The sequence below is a fragment of the Aplidium turbinatum genome, chromosome 5 (assembly GCF_918807975.1).
Source record: "Aplidium turbinatum chromosome 5, kaAplTurb1.1, whole genome shotgun sequence".
NCBI lineage: Eukaryota > Metazoa > Chordata > Ascidiacea > Aplousobranchia > Polyclinidae > Aplidium > Aplidium turbinatum.
In genome coordinates this window covers 33,847,117-33,865,819 of record NC_137476.1, presented here as the reverse complement: position 1 = coordinate 33,865,819, position 18,703 = coordinate 33,847,117, and the positions used below count along the sequence as shown (strand labels likewise).

The window sequence follows — 18,703 nt, the reverse complement described above, 5'->3', positions numbered from 1 at the left end:
AAAAAGTTGCACTTTTTTACAATGAAGCATATAGATTAGAATAGATATGATGTTTTTGACAAAGTTATTGGACCAATGTGTTTTTTTTGACCAATCGTTTTTACATCGGCTTAGAAGTGTTTTCTCTGGTGAATCACCCATATAATAATTGTTATGTTTTCGACAAAGTTGGTTCTACGTATCCGTAATTTGGAAAGTATATCTTTACCTTATTCGTGTTTTTTTTTTGTAATTTTCAGAAAATAATTGCTTCATTCAACTACTTTGTTTTAAATAAATCCTCATAAAATCAGTTTGTTGTTCCCTCACTTTTGAATATGAATCCACGCGAAAGTGTTCCTGTGAAGCTTGAAGTTTCTGAAGTATGCGAAGGCGAACCTTATGAAATTATTGATCAACATCATTGGGAAACTGTTGTAGACTCAAAGGAAAGTCATCCATGTTTGTATCAAGAAGAATTATCTTCCATCCAATCAACTGAGAATGAAACTCTATATGGCAATATACGGTATGCTGCAAACATTTTGAACGTTCATCATTGTTGGTCAATTATTATTAGTTTGTCTTTTTGAACCATAGGCATACGAAGCCGAACAGCGTGATCAAGTTTAACATCTTCAAGTTTATTACATTTACAGAAACACAAAACTACGCAACAAATTAAGTATTGTCCTCTTCAGGAATAACATACATACAACTTAACTACATCTGAATAAAATACAATGGTTAACTAAATCTATAAACAGGAAAAGACAAAAACTGCACAGTACTTCTGACTAGCTTAGTTTTTGTCTTTTGTTTTTGTCTTTTTCTGTTTATTGATTTAGTTAACCATTGTATGTATATTTTTTTCAGATGTAGTTAATTTGTATGTATATTATTCCTGAAGAGGACATCTTGTGATGTCGAAAACGTTCGATACTTAATTTGTTGCGTAGTTTTATGTTTATGTAAATGTAATAAACTTGAAGATGTTAAACTTGATCACGTTGCTCGGCTTCGTATGTCTATGGTTCAACAAGACAAACTCGAAGCTCTATATGTACCGAAGCTCTATATGTATATTATTCCTGAAGAGGACATCTTGTGATGTCGAAAATGTTCGATACTTAATTTGTTGCATAGTTTTTTTTTCTGTACATGTAATAAACTTGAAGATGTTAAACTTGATCATGTTGCTCGGCTTCTTATGCCTATTATTATATAGTTCATCAGATGAATGTGATGTTTTGCAGTGAATCTTTGATGATGAATTGCATAGTTGCAAACTAGAAAGTCATCTGTGAACACTCACGAGTGAAAGAACATGTGTAGGCTGTAGAAATGTGTTTTGTTACAACTGTTGTTTTTTCGTTTTAGTAATTTGCAACGTTACGCACAACTTCACACTGTTGATACTGATAAAACCGGCAAGTTATTTTAGTTACACCAGTTGGGTGCAAAATACTGTAGCATCAATAAAAAGTCTCCATCATTGGCGATTTTTAACTAATTTTTATTCTCCTGGGCTGTACTCTGTTAGAGATTGAATTCTTTCCATGAAAGTTTCTGCTTGATTTTCGCAGTGAACGTGAAGATTGGCTTCGTTGACTTCCTGTTCACTTAATCCAAGTATTGAACTTGCTAGGCATGAAGCCTAGATGTGACAAAACTAGAATTAGACAACAACGTATTGAGTTGGTGCAGTAGGATGACTTACGTCACAAAGGACTGTAGTAAATTACTTTAAAATGTCCTAAAAGAATCAATAGTGCAGTTCACAACGAAAATTTATCAAGAAAAGAGAATACGTTTCAACACATTTTTTTTGGGCATAGAGAGGACAAAGATAAAATAGAGAGTAAGCAGTTTGCGGCCCGTAGTCTTGCGATAATATGACTGTATTCCACGTCGAGTTGCTGTTGTGCCAAATTAACCTTGGTCAATAGTCTCACTGAATTTGGTTTTGTCAAAATGTCTTGTAGGCCTACTCATATTATACTACTTTTGTTTATACTTTTTCACAGTACATCATTTCTGTTGCCTTCTATTTGCATGATCAGTTTGCAGGAATCAATTAATTATCGTTTTACCTTTCAGTATAAATCAACGTGAAAGAGTTCCAGTTAAGCTTGAAGTTCCTAATTCATGTGAAATTATTGACCAAGATGATTTAAAAACTGCTTCAGCCACCAAGGAATGTCCTCCATATTTATATCAAGAAAGGTTATCTTTCATCCAACCAACTGAGAAAGAAACTTTCAAGTGCAATATATGTTATAAATATTTCCAAAGCAAGTCAGCATTGATTAGTCACAAAAGAATTCATTTGAGAAAACGACTTTGTTGCAAACTGTGTGACAAGAGTTTTAAATGCAAATCTGAATTGGAAAGACATCAGCGATTTCACGCTGGTGAAAAACCATATAAATGTGATGTTTGTGAAAAGTCATTCTCACGATCTTATGATTTGAAATGTCATCAGCGAATTCATTCTGGTGAAAAGCAATATAAATGTGGTGTTTGTGAAAAGTCTTTTTCCCAAACTTGTAATTTAAAAATTCATAAGCTAATTCATTCTGGTGAAAAACCTCATAAATGTGATGTTTGTGAAATGTCATTTGCGCACTCTGGTAATTTGAAATGTCATAAGGTAATTCATTCAGGAGAAAAACCATATAAATGTGATGTTTGTGAAAAGTCATTTTCACAATCTTGTAATTTGAAACGGCACAAGCGAATTCATTCTGGTGAAAAACCATATAAATGTGATATTTGTGAAAAGTCATTTTCGCGAATTGGCATTTAAAAATCTCATAAGTTAACTCATTCTGGTGAAAAACCATATAAATGTGATATTTGTGAAAAGTCATTTTCCCAAATTGCCACTTTAAAATCTCATAAGCTATCTCATTCTGGAGAAAAACCTCATAAATGTGATGTTTGTAAAATGTCATTTGCACTATCTGGTACTTTGAAATCTCATAAGCTAATTCATTCTGGTGAAAAACCATATAAATGTGATGTTTGTGAAAAATCGTTTGCGCGATCTGCTGATATGAAATCTCATAAGCCAATTCATTCTGGTGAAAAACCTCATAAATGTGATGTTTGTGAAAAGTCATTTTTGCAATATGGTGGTTTACAATCTCATAAGCTAACTCATTCTGGTGAAAAACCATATAAGTGTGACGTTTGTGGCAAGTCATTTTCGCAGTTTAGTCATTTAAAATCTCATAATCAAATTCATTTTGGCAAAAAAACATTCGAATGTATTGTTTGTAAAAAGCTATTTTTACGTAAATCTAATTTCAATCGTCACAAACGACTTCATTCTAGTGAAAGATTACATAAATGTGATGTTTGTGACAAATCATTTTCACGCATGGATAATTTAATTAAACACACAAGACTTCACACCTGCGAGTCACCATATAAATGTGATGTCACCCTATAATGTCCCTATAATGTCATCAAACAAACACCTTGCTTCTGTGCTCTCAGATTTATTGACGATTTTCTTTCCAGTTTTACACAACAAAAACTGTTCAAAACTATGTAATTTTGCTGTAAAATTATAATAAAATTACGCTACTTCAATGTAACGCAATCATATCTGTACATATCAATACAATGCAATACAAGTATTCATATCAATACATATCTGTCATTCAATATCTACATCATATTACTTTATAGGCTGCAAAACTTAGAGCTTGGGGGTGCAATTGGAAACAGTCCCTGCCATTCACATAGCAAAAGAAAAATTGCACTTTTCACATTTATTGTTTATTATGTTTTTTAATTTTTGGTTGTGCATAATTTACACCTTTTTCTTACACCTGATATATCCTTTGTCATTTTGTGACCAAGCAATTGTCCTGAATTTTTAATTCGACTTTATTTTTGTGGAGTGACAATAGGTCTTGCGGGGACTGACTTTTTACGACCGCTGTAGCTACCGATCAAGCTTTGTGCTGCAATTCGTTTGAACGTCTTCAAATCTATGGCAGAAATGCCATCTCTGTGCTGTGCAAATTTTGTGTGCACAGTATGGGCATTATTCACAGCAATGTCCAACAAGTCAAATACAGCTCGCAAGCAATATTTGAATTTTGACTTGTGGTCAAATTGATATACGACCATTCTTGGTCCATCAGGTCAACACCCCCCATGTGTTGGTTATATTGTTTAACCATATAGGAGCAGTTGATTGTTTCTTTCTCTCCACAATTTTTTTTTCTTTGAATTTGTTGCAGTGGATAGTTTGATAAAAAGTTTGACATCATGTGTACAGATTTGTTGTCCATCCATTTTGGACAACAGAATTAAAGCACCGTGTAGCTGCTTAATACGCCGCATAACTAATTAACTTCCACCGAACGAAGTGGTGTGGCTTCAATGCATCACAATCACGAGTCAGAAAACTTCTGCACTAACGCTGCTTTGTTCTACTGTGCAAAGTTTCACTAGGCTTTTTTCTTAAGGTTGTTTTTGCATGTCATAAATGTGTTGCTTGTGGCAAATCGTTTTTACACATGAATACTTTAAATCGGCACAAACGACTTCACATTGGTATGAAAACATTTAAACATGATTTTTGTAAAAGATTGTTTTCGCAATCTTGTATTTTAAAATCTCGTGAGCTGTCTCATTCTAGTGTAAAATTATATAAATGAAACGTCGTGTTCACTATTAGGTATTTGAACTAATTGTTTGATGTTCAGAAAAACTTACTTTGTTTTAATAAGTATCAGTAATATAAGGTTGTAGTTTCCTTCACTTATGAATATGAATCTACACGAAAGTGTTCCTGTGAAGCTTGAAGTTCCTGATGTATGCGAACCTTATGACATCATTGATCAAGATCATTTGGAGACTGGTCCAGGCACCAAGGAATGTCATCCATATTTGTGCCGAGAAGGATTATCTCCCATCCAATCTACTGAAAATGAAGCTCTGAATGGCATTATATGGTATGGTGGTATCAATTATTAAATCATCAGAAAGCTTATCAAACAAAACTGTTTTAGTGGCATTATTGTATTAAGATTTACAATGCAAATCCAATGTAGAAAACAATCAATGAAAAATCACAGGTGAAAAGACATAAATGTTTTATTTGTAGCATGTGGTTATCGCGTTTTAATAATTTGAAACATCACAAACCTGTGGTCAGGTGTTTTCACAAGCCTCTAAGGCTAACTCGACCTGGCGAATAAACCTAAAATTATGATTTGACATATGGATAAAACAAAATTACAAAATGTGTAATTAAACCAATCATTAAAAAAATAATTTAAAAAACTATGTGCAATTTCGGAAACACGAGTTTTGAAATATTCTAAGCTAGCTCTCACAGTTTTTGCCAAAAAACTTTGTTGCCCTGTGCAATGTATTGATTTCTGTTAGGGCCAACAAATAGGGGTAGGCAGTACAGGGTGGATTTTAGGCACTAACTTTGGATTTTGCATAGGACTCTTTTTTAAGCAATAATATGATATGACAATGCAGAATCAGCAAAAAAAATTGAAATTTAGCCGTTTTTGGCGGTTAGCACCACAAAAAATTGAAAATTGCATTTTCGGATTGTGAATTTAACAAAAAATCACAATTTTCTGGAATAAATGGTTTTCAAATGTAAAATACTGCATAAACTTGTCATTTTTTTATGCAAATGGGCTCTGTGAAGATGGAATAATAACACAAGACTAATTTGGAATTTTATTAGTCAAAGAAAAGTCCAAAAAACACAAAAAAATGGTGAAAAAGCATCAATTTTTTATGATAAAGTGTTCAGGAAAGGACAGGCCTATTGCAAAGCCTTGGACACTAGAAGAGATACAGTAGAAGAATGGTGGAGTATAAAGTGGTGAAGTTTTCGAGGTTAATGCATTTAATGGACTTCTTTAACCGAGGGGGGGTACATTTCTGGGAGGAGGGGTATGAAATAAGGATTTGAGTAACTGATTCCAGAGTCATGTCGCTGAGGGAAAATACTTAAACAGATTTTATTAAATACATTTAGTAGGCTACTATAATTATTATTAATCTTGTTACTAATACTATAATTGTTTTTTTCAGATGACAGAAAATAATACAATATTTGTGCTAGGGGATGTTTTTCCCAAAAATTATGATGCAGCGATTGCTATATTTAGTGTTGCCCAAAAACTGAAATCAGAGAAGATGACACTTTGCATCAAGTTATATGTTACTGCTTTAATAAAAACATGGACAAAAGCATTCGGAAAAGATTACATCATTGAATACATAAGTGATCAACTGATTGGTTGTTGTTGTATTTCACATGTGCCCCGACCGATTAGCACTGATATTCAGTTGATCACTTAATGTATTCGATAGGTCGGTTTCGTCTTCAATTTGCATGTGTTGTTCTTCAATCCTATCTTGTTCAATGATTGCCTGTTGTTCAGCTAGTTCTGATTCCTTTTCTATGACATACTCAACTTCTTCACTGATGCGCATGACTTGATACCCCAGTTGGTCGATATAAAAAGCCTTTTCATCGCTTGTTAAATCATCCATATTCTTCCCTATTTCAAGAAGACCATTGGTTGGTACTGTATAGTGTATACGTCTTGCGATTCTTTATAAACATCAATAACATTTTTCTCCAGGATTTGTGGAGATGCCGAATACTCTTTTTCACAAAAGCCATTCCTATCTTTTTTGATTTTGTGCGGTTGTGTTCGGCATAAACATGATTGTGGTAGTGGGTTATGACCTTTTGAACTTTCTCCATGATGCATTTTCGGTCAATGATGTAATCCTTTACGAATGCTTTTGTCCATGTTATTATCAAAGCTGTAACATATAACCTGATGCAAAGCGTCATCTTATCTGATTTCAGTTTTTGGGCAACACTAAATATAGCAATCGCTGCATCATAATTTTTGGGACAAATAGCCCTAGCACAAATATTGTATTATTTTCTGTCATCTGAAAAAAACAATTATAGTATTAGTAACAAGATTAACATAATCATAGTAGCCTACTAAATGTATTTAATAAAATCCGTTTAGGTATTTTCCCTCAGCGGCAAGACTCTGGAATCAGTTACTCAAATCCTTACTTCGTACCCCCTCCCCTCAAAAATGTCCTCCCCTCGGTTTAAGAAGTCTATTAAATGCATTAACCTTGAAAGCTTCACCATTTTATACCCCACCATTCTTCTACTGTATATATCTCTTCTAGTGTCCAAGGCTTTGCAATAGGCATGTCCTTTCCTGAACACTTTATCATAAAAAACTGATGCTTTTTCACCATTTTTTTGTGTTTTTTGGACTTTTCTTTGACTAAAAAAATTCCAAATTAGTCTTGAGTTATTATTCCATCTTCATAGAGCCTATTTGCATAAAAAAATGACAAGTTTATGCAGTATTTTACATTTGAAAACCATTCATTCCAGAAAATTGTGATTTTTTGTTAAATTCACAATCCGAAAATGCAATTTTCAGTTTTTTGTGATGCTAACCGCCAAAAACGCCTAAAGTTCAATTTTTTTTGCTGATTCTGCATTGTCATATCATATTATTGCTTAAAGGGACTCATGTTGTCAACCTCCTCGTGGTGAGTCCTGGTAATTCATATTAATGAAGCGAATGGCAACAATCAGAGACCGCAACTCACTCAAACGCAAGAAGAAGAATTGCTTAAAAAAGAGTCCTATGCAAAATCTGAATACCTTCATTTTTACTGCCTACCCCTACAACAAACAGTACATAAAGTTGGAGAACCAATGAACACTGGTCTAGAACGTAAACAACGCAGTACAATTCAAATTGTGTGCCTGTTGAGAATTTCCCCCCAAATTTTACAAGTTAGGCTTGTTATTGTCAATGCTAACTTGTCTTCAAAACGAAATGTTTCACTCACAGATAGTGGTAAAAAAAGAAGATGCACAAAGTAATCTCTTTAAAAAGGGTGTCCTCCATCGATTTGTTGTTTCACCAGCTTAATCTTGGTCAATAGTATTGCTCAAGTTTTCGGCGTCTCGACGACTTGTCCCCATTTTATACTTATTTCCAAATATGCTTTTTCTCAGCACATCATTTCTGAATGCCAGTTTTATGGTTAGTTCGTAAAAAAACATTAAATCATTTTCTTTTTCAGTGTAAGTCAACATGAAAAAGTTCAAATGAAGCTTGAAGTTCCCGAAGTATGCAAACTTTATGAAATCACCGATCCACATCATTTAGAAACTGCTTTATCCACCAATCATCGTCATCCATATTTGTATCAAGAAGGATTATCTTCCATCCAATCAAATGAAAAGGAAACTTTTAGCGGCCATGTATGCTGTAACCATTTCCAACACAAGTCAGCATTCATTATTCATCAAAGCATTAACTTCAGGGAACGACTTTGTTGCAATTTTTGTGATCGGAGTTTCAAATACAAATCTAAATTGAAATGTCATCAGCGAATGCACACTGGTGAAAAACCATATAAATGCGATCTTTGTGAAAAGTCATTTTCGCAATCTGGCAATTTAACATCTCATAAGCTCACTCATTCTGGTGCAAAACCATATGAATGTGATGTTTGTGAGAAATCATTTTCGCTATCTGGCAATTTAAAATGGCATAAACTCACTCATTCTGGTGAAAAACCATATAAATGTGATATTTGTGAAAAGTTATTTTCACACATATCTGCTTTAAAAACACACAAACAGGTTCACACTGGTGAAAAACCATATAAATACGATGTTTGTGAAAAGTCATTTTTACGTATATCTGCTTTAAAAAGACACAAACAGGTTCACATTGGTGAAAAACCATATAAATGTGATATTTGTGAAAAGTTTTTTTCGCAATTTAGTAGTTTGAAAACTCACAAGCTAACTCATTCTGGTGAAAAGGCTTATAACTGTGATGTTTGTGAAAAGTCATTTTCGCATATATTTGCTTTAAAAAGGCACAAACCGGTTCACACTGGTGAAAAACCGTATAAATGTGATGTTTGTAAAAAGTCATTTTTGCATTTATCTGCTTTAGAAAGGCACAAACCGGTTCACACTGGTGAAAAACCATTTAATTGTGATATTTGTGAAAAGTCATTTTCGCGATTGGATAATTTGAAATCTCACAAGCTAACTCATTCTGGTGAGAAACCATATAACTGTGATGTTTGTGAAAAGTCATTTTCACGTATATCTGCTTTAAAAAGGCATAAACCGTGTATACTGTAAATCGGCACAAACGAATTACACACCTTATATGAGATTTACTTATTAATTTCAGTAATTTAGGTTTTCTGGAGGAAAAATTAGATTTTCAACGAGAAAAAGATTCCGTTTTGCCTATCTTTTGAAATTTAAATTCGATCGGTTTCCATTCACTACTACACTGTAAGTTCGCACGTTGACAAGGCCTGTGTATAGTAAGGTTATAATATTTTTACAACCTCATATTCTTGGGGGTTATGAGTTGTGAATGCTTTGTTTTTACATGTTTGTAATATGATCGACTTTGGTCGCTTGAAGTTTTTGAAGTATGCGAACCTTATGCAATCATTGGCCAAGATCATTTGAAAATTGGTCCAGACACCAAGAAATGTTATCCGTGTTTGCACCAGGAAGAATTATCATCTCCAATCCAATCAACTGAGAATGAAGTTCTGAATGACATTGTGTGGTATAATAAGAATTTTAAGCTGGCGCTTGTGTTTGCTGTACATTGTTTGATCTTTCTAAAAGTTCTCTAACGGAAAAACATAAAAACTAATCATTGATTTTCATGGTGTTTTGTTGTTAAAAAAAAGATAATACTTTTTTGCAAAAATTGAACGTTAGAAATATGAATATGGAAATACGATAATTTAACAAAGAAAAAAATTCTTGAAATGTAGTTACAACAATACAGCAAACTTGTTGTAGCCTATGCGAATCAACATGCAAAATCGATTGAACAAAAAATTAACCAAAAGAAAATAATGTGTTAACGTGAAACTTGTAAAATAACTTTCAGAGCAGAGTATCGTAAGTCCCATTTTATTTTATTATTTTTTCAAAACTATCATAACTCCCATTTACGATAGTTCATCGATCTGTATCATCAAAACTAATGCAGATAGAATTACGGTGCTTTAACAAAATAAACTGTAGTCTATAAACATACAAAATCAATCAAAAATGCAATTTTAAAAAATTTGGACTAACGATAGTTCAGCTTATTAGCGACGATATGCTAACTCATTCAGGTAAAAAATCATTTAAATGTGATGTTTGTGAAAAGTCACTTTTGCAATATGGTGGTTTGAAATCTCACAAGCTAATTCATTCTGGTGAAAAAAACAAATAAATGTGATGTTTTTGACAATGACAATATTTATATACTCGTAATTTAGACTGTTGATCTTTACTTTTTATGTGTTTGTTCTGTTTGATTTTCTAGAAAATATTACTTCATTCAGTTGCTTCATTATAAAACAAGTGTTATTAACTATTAAGTGAGTTTGCAGTTTCCTCCAATTTTGAATATGAATCCACACGAAAGTGTCCCTGTGAAGCTTGAAGTTTCTGAAGTATGCGAACCTTATGGAATCATTGGCCAAGATCATTTGGAAATTGGTCGAGACACCAAGGAATGTTATCCATGTTTGCATCAAGAAGAATTAACATCTCCAATCCAATCAACTGAGAATGAAGTTCTGAATGACATTGTGTGGTATGTACCGTGTGTTATAAGCATTTTAATTTGAAATCATCGTTGTTGGTCAATCATTAGATTGTTCACCAGAGGAACTATTTTACTGTAAGTTTTGGGCATTAAATGTTGCAAATTTATGCATATCTATTGGAACGTGAAAAGTCATCTGTGGGCCCTTTGTTATGAAAAGACAGTAAGTTAGTAATAGAGCTGCCTTTTAGTATGAATCAACATGTAAAGATTCAAATGAAGCTTGAAGTTCCTAAAGTATGTAAATCGCATTGAATTATTGAATAAGATGATTTAAAAACTGGTGGCTGTCTGCCTCATGCAACCAAGTGTACATACAACAGACTAAGGCGTTTGGTGAAGGCGAAGGAGGATATTGATCAATAAGAGTGCATCTTGTGTATTCTTTTCTTTGTATTTTTCTTCATATGTGTAATTTTTTTCTTTTTTACTGTAGATGTACTGTTATTTCAATAAATATTAGTCTACACTTGGTTTGATCACCCTATAAATGTGATGTTTCTGAAACATTGCTTTCTCAATCTGGTAATCTGAAATGTCATAAACTAACTCATTATTGTATTCGGAGTGGCAAATAAAAATCTAATCCAGAAAGCCATCAGTACTCACAGGTAAAAAACATTTAATTCTGAAGCATTAACTTTAGCTACTACTTACTAAAACCTTAACAGCCTGTTTCATCTTAATAGGACCATCAGAAGGAACTCATCCTATTAAGGTGATACATGCTGTTAAGGTTTTAATAAGTAGTAGCTAAAGTTGATGTAACTCGCTCTGCTTGGCCTTTTGCTTCGCATTGGGCACTTTTGTAGTAATGATAGCATTTGTTGTTTAATTTTGGAACATGTATTTTTCGCGTTTGAGTAATTTGAAACGTCGCAAACAACTTCACACTGCTGATAAACTGTACATACAAGTTAGACATGACTTTGAAAGTAGCTTGCTTATTGTGATACTATAACATACAAAGAGAGCCGTTAGTCTTGTTGCTAGGCTGGGCTGTTGCCTTCCATCTGCATGATCAGTTTGCTAGAAATTATTAATTGTCATTTCACCATTCAGCATGAATCAACATGAAAAGGTTCCGGTGAAGCATGAAGTTTCTGAAATTATAAATCAAGATGATTTAAAAAGTGCTTCAGCTACCAAGGAATGTTCTCCATATTTGTATCAAGAAAGGTTATCTTCCATCCAACCAACTGAGAAAGAAACTTTAAAGTGCAATATATGTCATAAACATTTCCGACGTATATCAAAACTGATCAGTCACAAAAAAAGTCATTTGAGTGAACGACTTTGTTGCAAACTTTGTGACAAGAGTTTCAAATGCAAATCTGAAGTGGAAAGACATCAGCGATTTCACGCTGGTGAAAAACCATATCGATGTAATGTTTGTGAAAAGTCATTTGCCCAATCTGGTCAGTTGAAATCTCATAAGCTAACTCATTCTGGTGAAAAACCACATAAATGTGATGTTTGTGAAAGGTATTTTTCGCGATCTGGTAATTTGAAATCTCATATGCTAACTCATTCTGGTGAAAAACCACATAAATGTGATGTTTGTGAAAAGTCATTCCTACGATCTGGTGGTTTGAAAAATCATAAGCTCATTCATTCTGATGAAAAACTATTTAAATGTGATATTTGTACAAAGTTGTTTTCGCAAAGTCAAAGTTTGAAATATCATATGCTAACTCATTCTGGTGAAAGACCACATAAATGTGATATTTGTGACAAGTCGTTTTTAGTGATAGGTAATTTAAATAAGCACAAACGTCTTCACACAGGTGAAAAACCGTATAAATGTGATGTTTGTGAAAAGTCATTTTCACACTCTGGTAATTTGAATTCTCATAAGCTAACTCATTCTCGTGAAAAACCACATAAATGTCATGTTTGTAAAAAGTCATTCCTACGATCTAGTGATTTGAAATATCATATGCTCAATCATTCTGATGAAAAACCATTTAAATGTGATGTTTGTGAAAAGTCATTTTCGCGAATTAATACTTTAAAATCTCATAAGCTAACTCATTCTGGTGAAAGACTACATAAATGTGATATTTGTGACAAGTCGTTTTTTGTGATAGGTAAATTGAATATGCACAAACGTCTTCATACAGGTGAAAAACCGTATAAATGTGATATTTGTGCAAAGTTGTTTTCGCAAAGTCAAAGTTTGAAATATCATATGCTAACTCATTCTGGTGAAAGACCACATAAATGTGATATTTGTGACAAGTCGTTTTCAGTGATAGGTAATTTGAATATGCACAAACGTCTTCACACAGGTGAAAAACCATATAAATGTGATGTTTGTGAAAAGTCATTTTCACAATCTGGTAGTTTGAAACGGCACAAGCTAATTCATTCTGGTTAAATGCTATATAAATATGAGGTTTGTGAAAAGTTGTTTTTGCAATCTAGTAATTTGAAATCTCATAGTAACACATTCTGGTGAAAAAACAACATAGTTGCGATGAGTTACATTACATAGTTGCGATGTTTGTGACAAATTATTTTCATACATGCGTAATTAAAATCGGCACAAACGAACCACACACCTTATATGAGATGCACTTATCATTTTCAGCAGTTTAGTTTTTTAACGAGAAAAAGATTACGTTTAGTCTATCTTTCGAAATTTAAATTACATCGGTTTCCAGTCACCACTACACTATAAGTTCGCATGTTGTCAAGGCCTGTGTATATTAGGGTTATAACCAGAGCTTTGGAGCCGGAGCACCGGAGCCGTGTGTTTTTAACGGAGCTGGAGCCGTAGCTCTACGTGAAATTCAGGTGGAGCTGGAGCCAGTTGTTTGAAAAATAGCTCCGGCTCCGATGTATTTCTTAAGATGCCACTATTATTGGCTGAATTCACATAATTTAACAGTAACCCTTCACAAAATTAAGAAATTATTTGACGTCGAATTAGCGAATATGTTTTGAAACGCAGTTCCGCAAGACATTTTCATAAAAGTACCTTAAATTTCGTAAAGTTGTGCCATTTTTTAGCAACAATTGACTGCAGGCAATTTTAAGCTTTAGAAATTAAACTGATATGTCGTCATTATTTTAATGAAAGCACTTTTGGGAGCCTGGAGTCCGAGCAGTGGTATCAATAAGCTCCGGAGCAGGATCTGAAGCTAGTTTACGATGAAAGAGAGCTGCGGAGCTGGAGCAACTTAAAATTTACGCCTGCTCCAAAGCCCTGGAACATTTTTACAACCTCATATTCTTGGGTGTTATGAATTGTGAATATTTTGTTTTTACATGTTTGCGATATGATCGACTTTGGTTATTTACCTGAGTAAACTCTTCCTACAAATGTGATGTTTTCAACAGTGAATGTATGGCATGGAGCAAGATCTTGCTAAAATATCCCCCCACCTTCAGGAAATGCCCTTTGCATGTCATGAGTTAAGGTTCGTGTTATTACTTCAGAGTATCGAGCTGAGTTCATCATTCCCTCAATTGGGATTAAATGGATACTAAAGGAAAAACCTGACTTGGCGATTTTCCACGTTCTTTTTGTTTAACTTGCTACCATAAAACGATTTTCAATACAATTTTGCCCATTGCGGTCTGACCACCATTGCGCGCGTGCTTTTGTCAGAGCTTTCAAAACGAGATTGGGCTTTAGCAGCGAAGCGTGCGACTGTACACTGTACATTCTGCGTCACAAGAGACTAGCAATCAGCTAATCGCGCAATAATTGTTACTGCAGGCGATTTGACTGTAGGCTGTGTATGTATAATGTATGTACATCAAAACATCACATTTCAACATCAAAACATCATACACTCATACAGTTTGCTCAAAACACCAGATGTGGTAACGTAGCTAATGGCTATTGTTATTGCTGTCTTTTGTGACGTATTCTCGAGCAGTATTTGCACTTTTGGTTATTTTGAAAAAAATGAAAATTAATGAAACATTGGTCTTTGGGCCTTGCCAGCGCCATTGAAAACAATTTTTTTTCGGTATTTTTTCTTAAAATGTATTCTTGAATGTTCAGTTTACGCATTTTAATGCTAATTCCCGTTTGAAATTTTCATTTAGTAGGCCTTTAATGTTCCAACGCCAGAAAATCCAAAACAACCCCAGAACATTTTTTGCGGGGTGTTTAACTGTTTGATTAGAATGCAGGGGACTCAACCTCTCTCTTTCACTAATTGTTACATATTTGGTGAGAAGTTGTTTTTCAAGGGTTTCCTAGCTTTTCTTTCAACTTCCAGCAATCGACGCCGAACAGTATAGTACCACTTACCTTCACCCCAGAGGGTTGCAAATCCTTTTGCAACTCAAAACTGCTCTTTCTTGGATCAAGCTAACTATTTCTGATGATAACAGAATAGTCCCTTGGTGTCGACTTTCGTTTTCTTCCACATATTCCCTTACGTTTGGGGGTAAAAGAGCATGTTTCTAGTGGGGGGTTGTTTCAGCAAGATCTTGCTCCATGCCATACATCCAAGCAAATGACGAGAGTTTTGTATCAACTTAAGATAAACGTTCTAGATTGGCCTGGAAACTCTCCTGACCTCAACCCAATAGAAAACCTTTGGTTAATTTTGAAATCTCGTTTGCAAAAACTCGATTGCACTACAAAAACTAAACTCATAGAAGCCATTATTCAAGTATGGTATAGAGACCCAGAAATTCAAAAAAACAGCCAAAAGATTCTTGAATCGATGCCAAAGCGTGTGAAAGAGCTGTTGAAGAATCGAAGTGGTCCACACAAGTTATTAGCACCGGTTTTGAAATGTATTGTGTAAAATAAATAAGAAAAACGTTGAATAACTGAAACTGTATGTTTTTTCCTGCTTGAGTCAATTAATATGGACACGAGTGGTCGGCTGTATGTACTCGTAATTTGGACTGTTTATCTTTACCTTTTACATGTTTGTTCTGTTTGATTTTCAGGAAAACATTACTTCATTCAGTTGCTTCATTATAAAATAAGTGTTATTAAGTCAGTTGGCAGTTTTTTCCTATTTTGAATGCGAATCCACAAGAAAGTGTCCTTGTGAAGCTTGAAGTTTCTGATGTATGCGAACCTTATGAAATCATTGGCCAAGATCATTTGAAATTTGGTCCAGACACCAAGAAATGTTATCCGTGTTTGCATCAGGAAGAATTATCATCTCCGATCCAATCAACTGAGAATGAAGTTCTGAATGACGTTGTGTGGTATAATAAGAATTTTAAGGTTGGCGCAGTGTTTGCTGTACATTGTTTGTTCTTTCTAAAAGTTCTCTAAGGGAAAAACATAAAAACTGAACATTGTTTTTCATAATGTTTTGTCGTTGAAAAAAAAGATACTTTTTTGCAAAAATTGAACGTTAGAAAAATGAATATGGACATACGATAATTTAACAAAGAAAAAAATTCTCGAAATGTAGTTACAACAATACAGCAAACTTGTTGTAGCCTATGCGAATCAACATGTAAAAATGATTGAAAAAAAATTAACCAAAAGATAATGGTGTGTTAACGTGAAACGTGTAAAATAACTTTCAGAGCAGAGTATCGTAAGTCCCTTTTTATTTTATTATTTTTTCAAGACTATCATAACTCCCATTTACGATAGTTCATCGTTCTGTATCATCAAAACTAATGCAGATAGAGTTACGATGCTTCAACAAAATAAACTGTAGTCTATAAAGACACAAAATCAATCAAAAATGCAATTTTGAAAAATTTGGACTTACGATAGTTCAGCTTATTAACAACGATATCCTAACTCATTCAGGTAAAAAATCATTTAAATGTGATGTTTGTGAAAAGTCATTTTCTCAATCTAGTAATTTAAAACGCCACAAGCTAATTGATTATGGTGAAATGCTATATAAATGTGATGTTTGTGAAAACTCGTTTTCACAATCTAGTAATTTGAAGCGGCACAAGCTTATTCATTCTGGTGAAATGCTATGTAAATGTGATGTTTGTGAAAAGTCATTTTCACAATCTAGTAATTTGAAGCGGCACAAGCTAATTCATTATGGTGAAATGCTATGTAAATGTGATGTTTGTGAAAAGTCGTTTTTGCAATCTAGTAATTTGAAAGAGCACAAGCTAATTCATTCTGGTGAAATGCTATGTAAACATGATGTTTGTGAAAAGTCGATTTTGCAATCTAGTAATTTGAAAGGGAACAAGCTAATTCATACTGGTGAAATGCTATATAAATGTGATGTTTGTGAAAAGTTGTTTTTGAAATCTTGTAATTTGATATCTCGCATCGTAACTCATTGTAATGAAAAACTGCAAAGATGCAATTTTTGTGACAAATCATTTTCACGCATAAGTTATATTGGCACAAACAAATAACACACCTTATGTGAAATTGACTTATCAATTTCAACAATTTAGTTTTTCTACAAGAAAATTTAGTGTTTCAACGAGTAAAAGATTACGTTTAGCCAAAATCGGAATGTTTTGTTTTTACATTTTTTTCATTTGAATGACTGGTTATTTGCTTGAATAAACTCTTCTTACGAATGTGATGTTTTTGACAATACAATATTTATGTACTCGAAATTTAGACTGTTGAACTTTCCTTTTTATATGTTTGTTCTGTTTGATTTTCTAGAAAATATTACTTCATTCAGTTGCTTCATTATAAAACAAATGTTATTAACTATTAATTGAGTTTGCATTTTCCTCCAATTTTGAATATGAATCCACACGAAAGTGTCCCTGTGAAGTTTGAAGTTTCTGAAGTATGCGAACCTTATGGAATCATTGGCAAAGATCATTTGGAAATTGGTCCAGACACCAAGCAATGTTATCCACGTTTGCATCTGGAAGAATTATCATATCCAATCCAATCAACTGAGAATGAAATTCTGAATGACATTGTGTGGTATGTACCGCGTGTTGTAAGCATTTTAATTTGAAATCATCATTGGTCAATCATTTGATTTTTCACCAGAGGAATTTGATTTTTCACACAATTTCAAATTATTTTCAAAGGTTTGAAACAACAGCTTGTGTTAGGCTACAAAACTATGCAGTAACTCCTATAGCAGAACATCACATTTACTTGTTATAATGTATTTACATCTTAGAAAAATCAATTGCGTTTTTGCTGCAGAATTCCAATAAAATTTGAACTTGCAAATTTGCGTTTGAATTTTGCACCCGCTAAGTTAACCTTGTCAAGATGTCTGGTGCTCATATTATAATATTTTACCCACGCCTTTTCACATCTCATCCTTTCTGTTGCTATCGAGTTGCACGATCAGTTCACAAGAAACAATTAATCATCATTTACCTTTCAGTATAAATCAAAATAAAAAGGTTCCAATGAAGCTGGAAGTTCCTGAATCATGCGAAGTTATAAACCAAGATGATTTAAAAACTGCTTCAACTACCAAGGAATGTCCTTCATATTTGTATCAAGAAGGGTTATCTTCCATCCAACCAACTGAAATGGAAGCTCTGAATTGCAATGTTATGAACATTTCCAATGCAAATCAGCATTGAATACTCATCAAAAAATTCACTTCAGGGAACAATCTTGTTATTTTTGTCGTAAGAGTTTTAAATGGAAATGTGATTTGGAAAGTCATCAGCGAATTCACACTGGTGAAAAGTCATACCAGTTTTCAATCGTGCCATATAAAATCTCATAGGTTAAATCATTCCTGTGAAAAAAAAACATATAAATGTTACGTTTGTGAAAAGTTGTTTTTATCAATCTCGTCATTTGAAATCTCATTTACCAAGTCATTCTTATTGAAGACCGCATAAATGTGTTGCTTGTGGCAAATCGTTTTTACACATGAATACTTTAAATCGGCACAAACGACTTCACATTGGTATGAAAACATTTAAACATGATTTTTGTAAAAGATTGTTTTCGCAATCTTGTATTTTAAAATCTCGTGAGCTATCTCATTCTAGTATAAAATTATATAAATGTAATATAAATGAAACGTCGTGTTCGCTATTAGGTATTTGAACTAATTGTTTAATGTTCAGGAAAACTTACTTTGTTTTAATAAGTATCAGTA

General features: G+C 33.5%; 2 protein-coding genes across 2 annotated transcripts; both read left to right on the top strand.

Annotated features, from left to right (window-relative positions):
* Window positions 1–11,626: 11,626 nt before the first annotated feature.
* Window positions 11,627–15,491, top strand: LOC145771204 (uncharacterized). Its single transcript, XM_082582938.1, has 2 exons — window positions 11,627–12,724; window positions 12,809–15,491. Exons 1-2 carry the CDS (start codon window positions 11,749–11,751, stop codon window positions 13,063–13,065), a joined length of 1,233 nt encoding a protein of 410 aa, XP_082439064.1. The 5' UTR covers window positions 11,627–11,748; the 3' UTR covers window positions 13,066–15,491.
* A 413-nt stretch (window positions 15,492–15,904) lies between these two features.
* LOC145771205 (uncharacterized) lies at window positions 15,905–18,638 on the top strand. The gene is made up of 2 exons (XM_082582939.1): window positions 15,905–17,550; window positions 17,969–18,638. Exons 1-2 carry the CDS (start codon window positions 17,363–17,365, stop codon window positions 18,171–18,173), a joined length of 393 nt encoding a protein of 130 aa, XP_082439065.1. The 5' UTR covers window positions 15,905–17,362; the 3' UTR covers window positions 18,174–18,638.
* The last annotated feature ends 65 nt before the right edge of the window (window positions 18,639–18,703 follow it).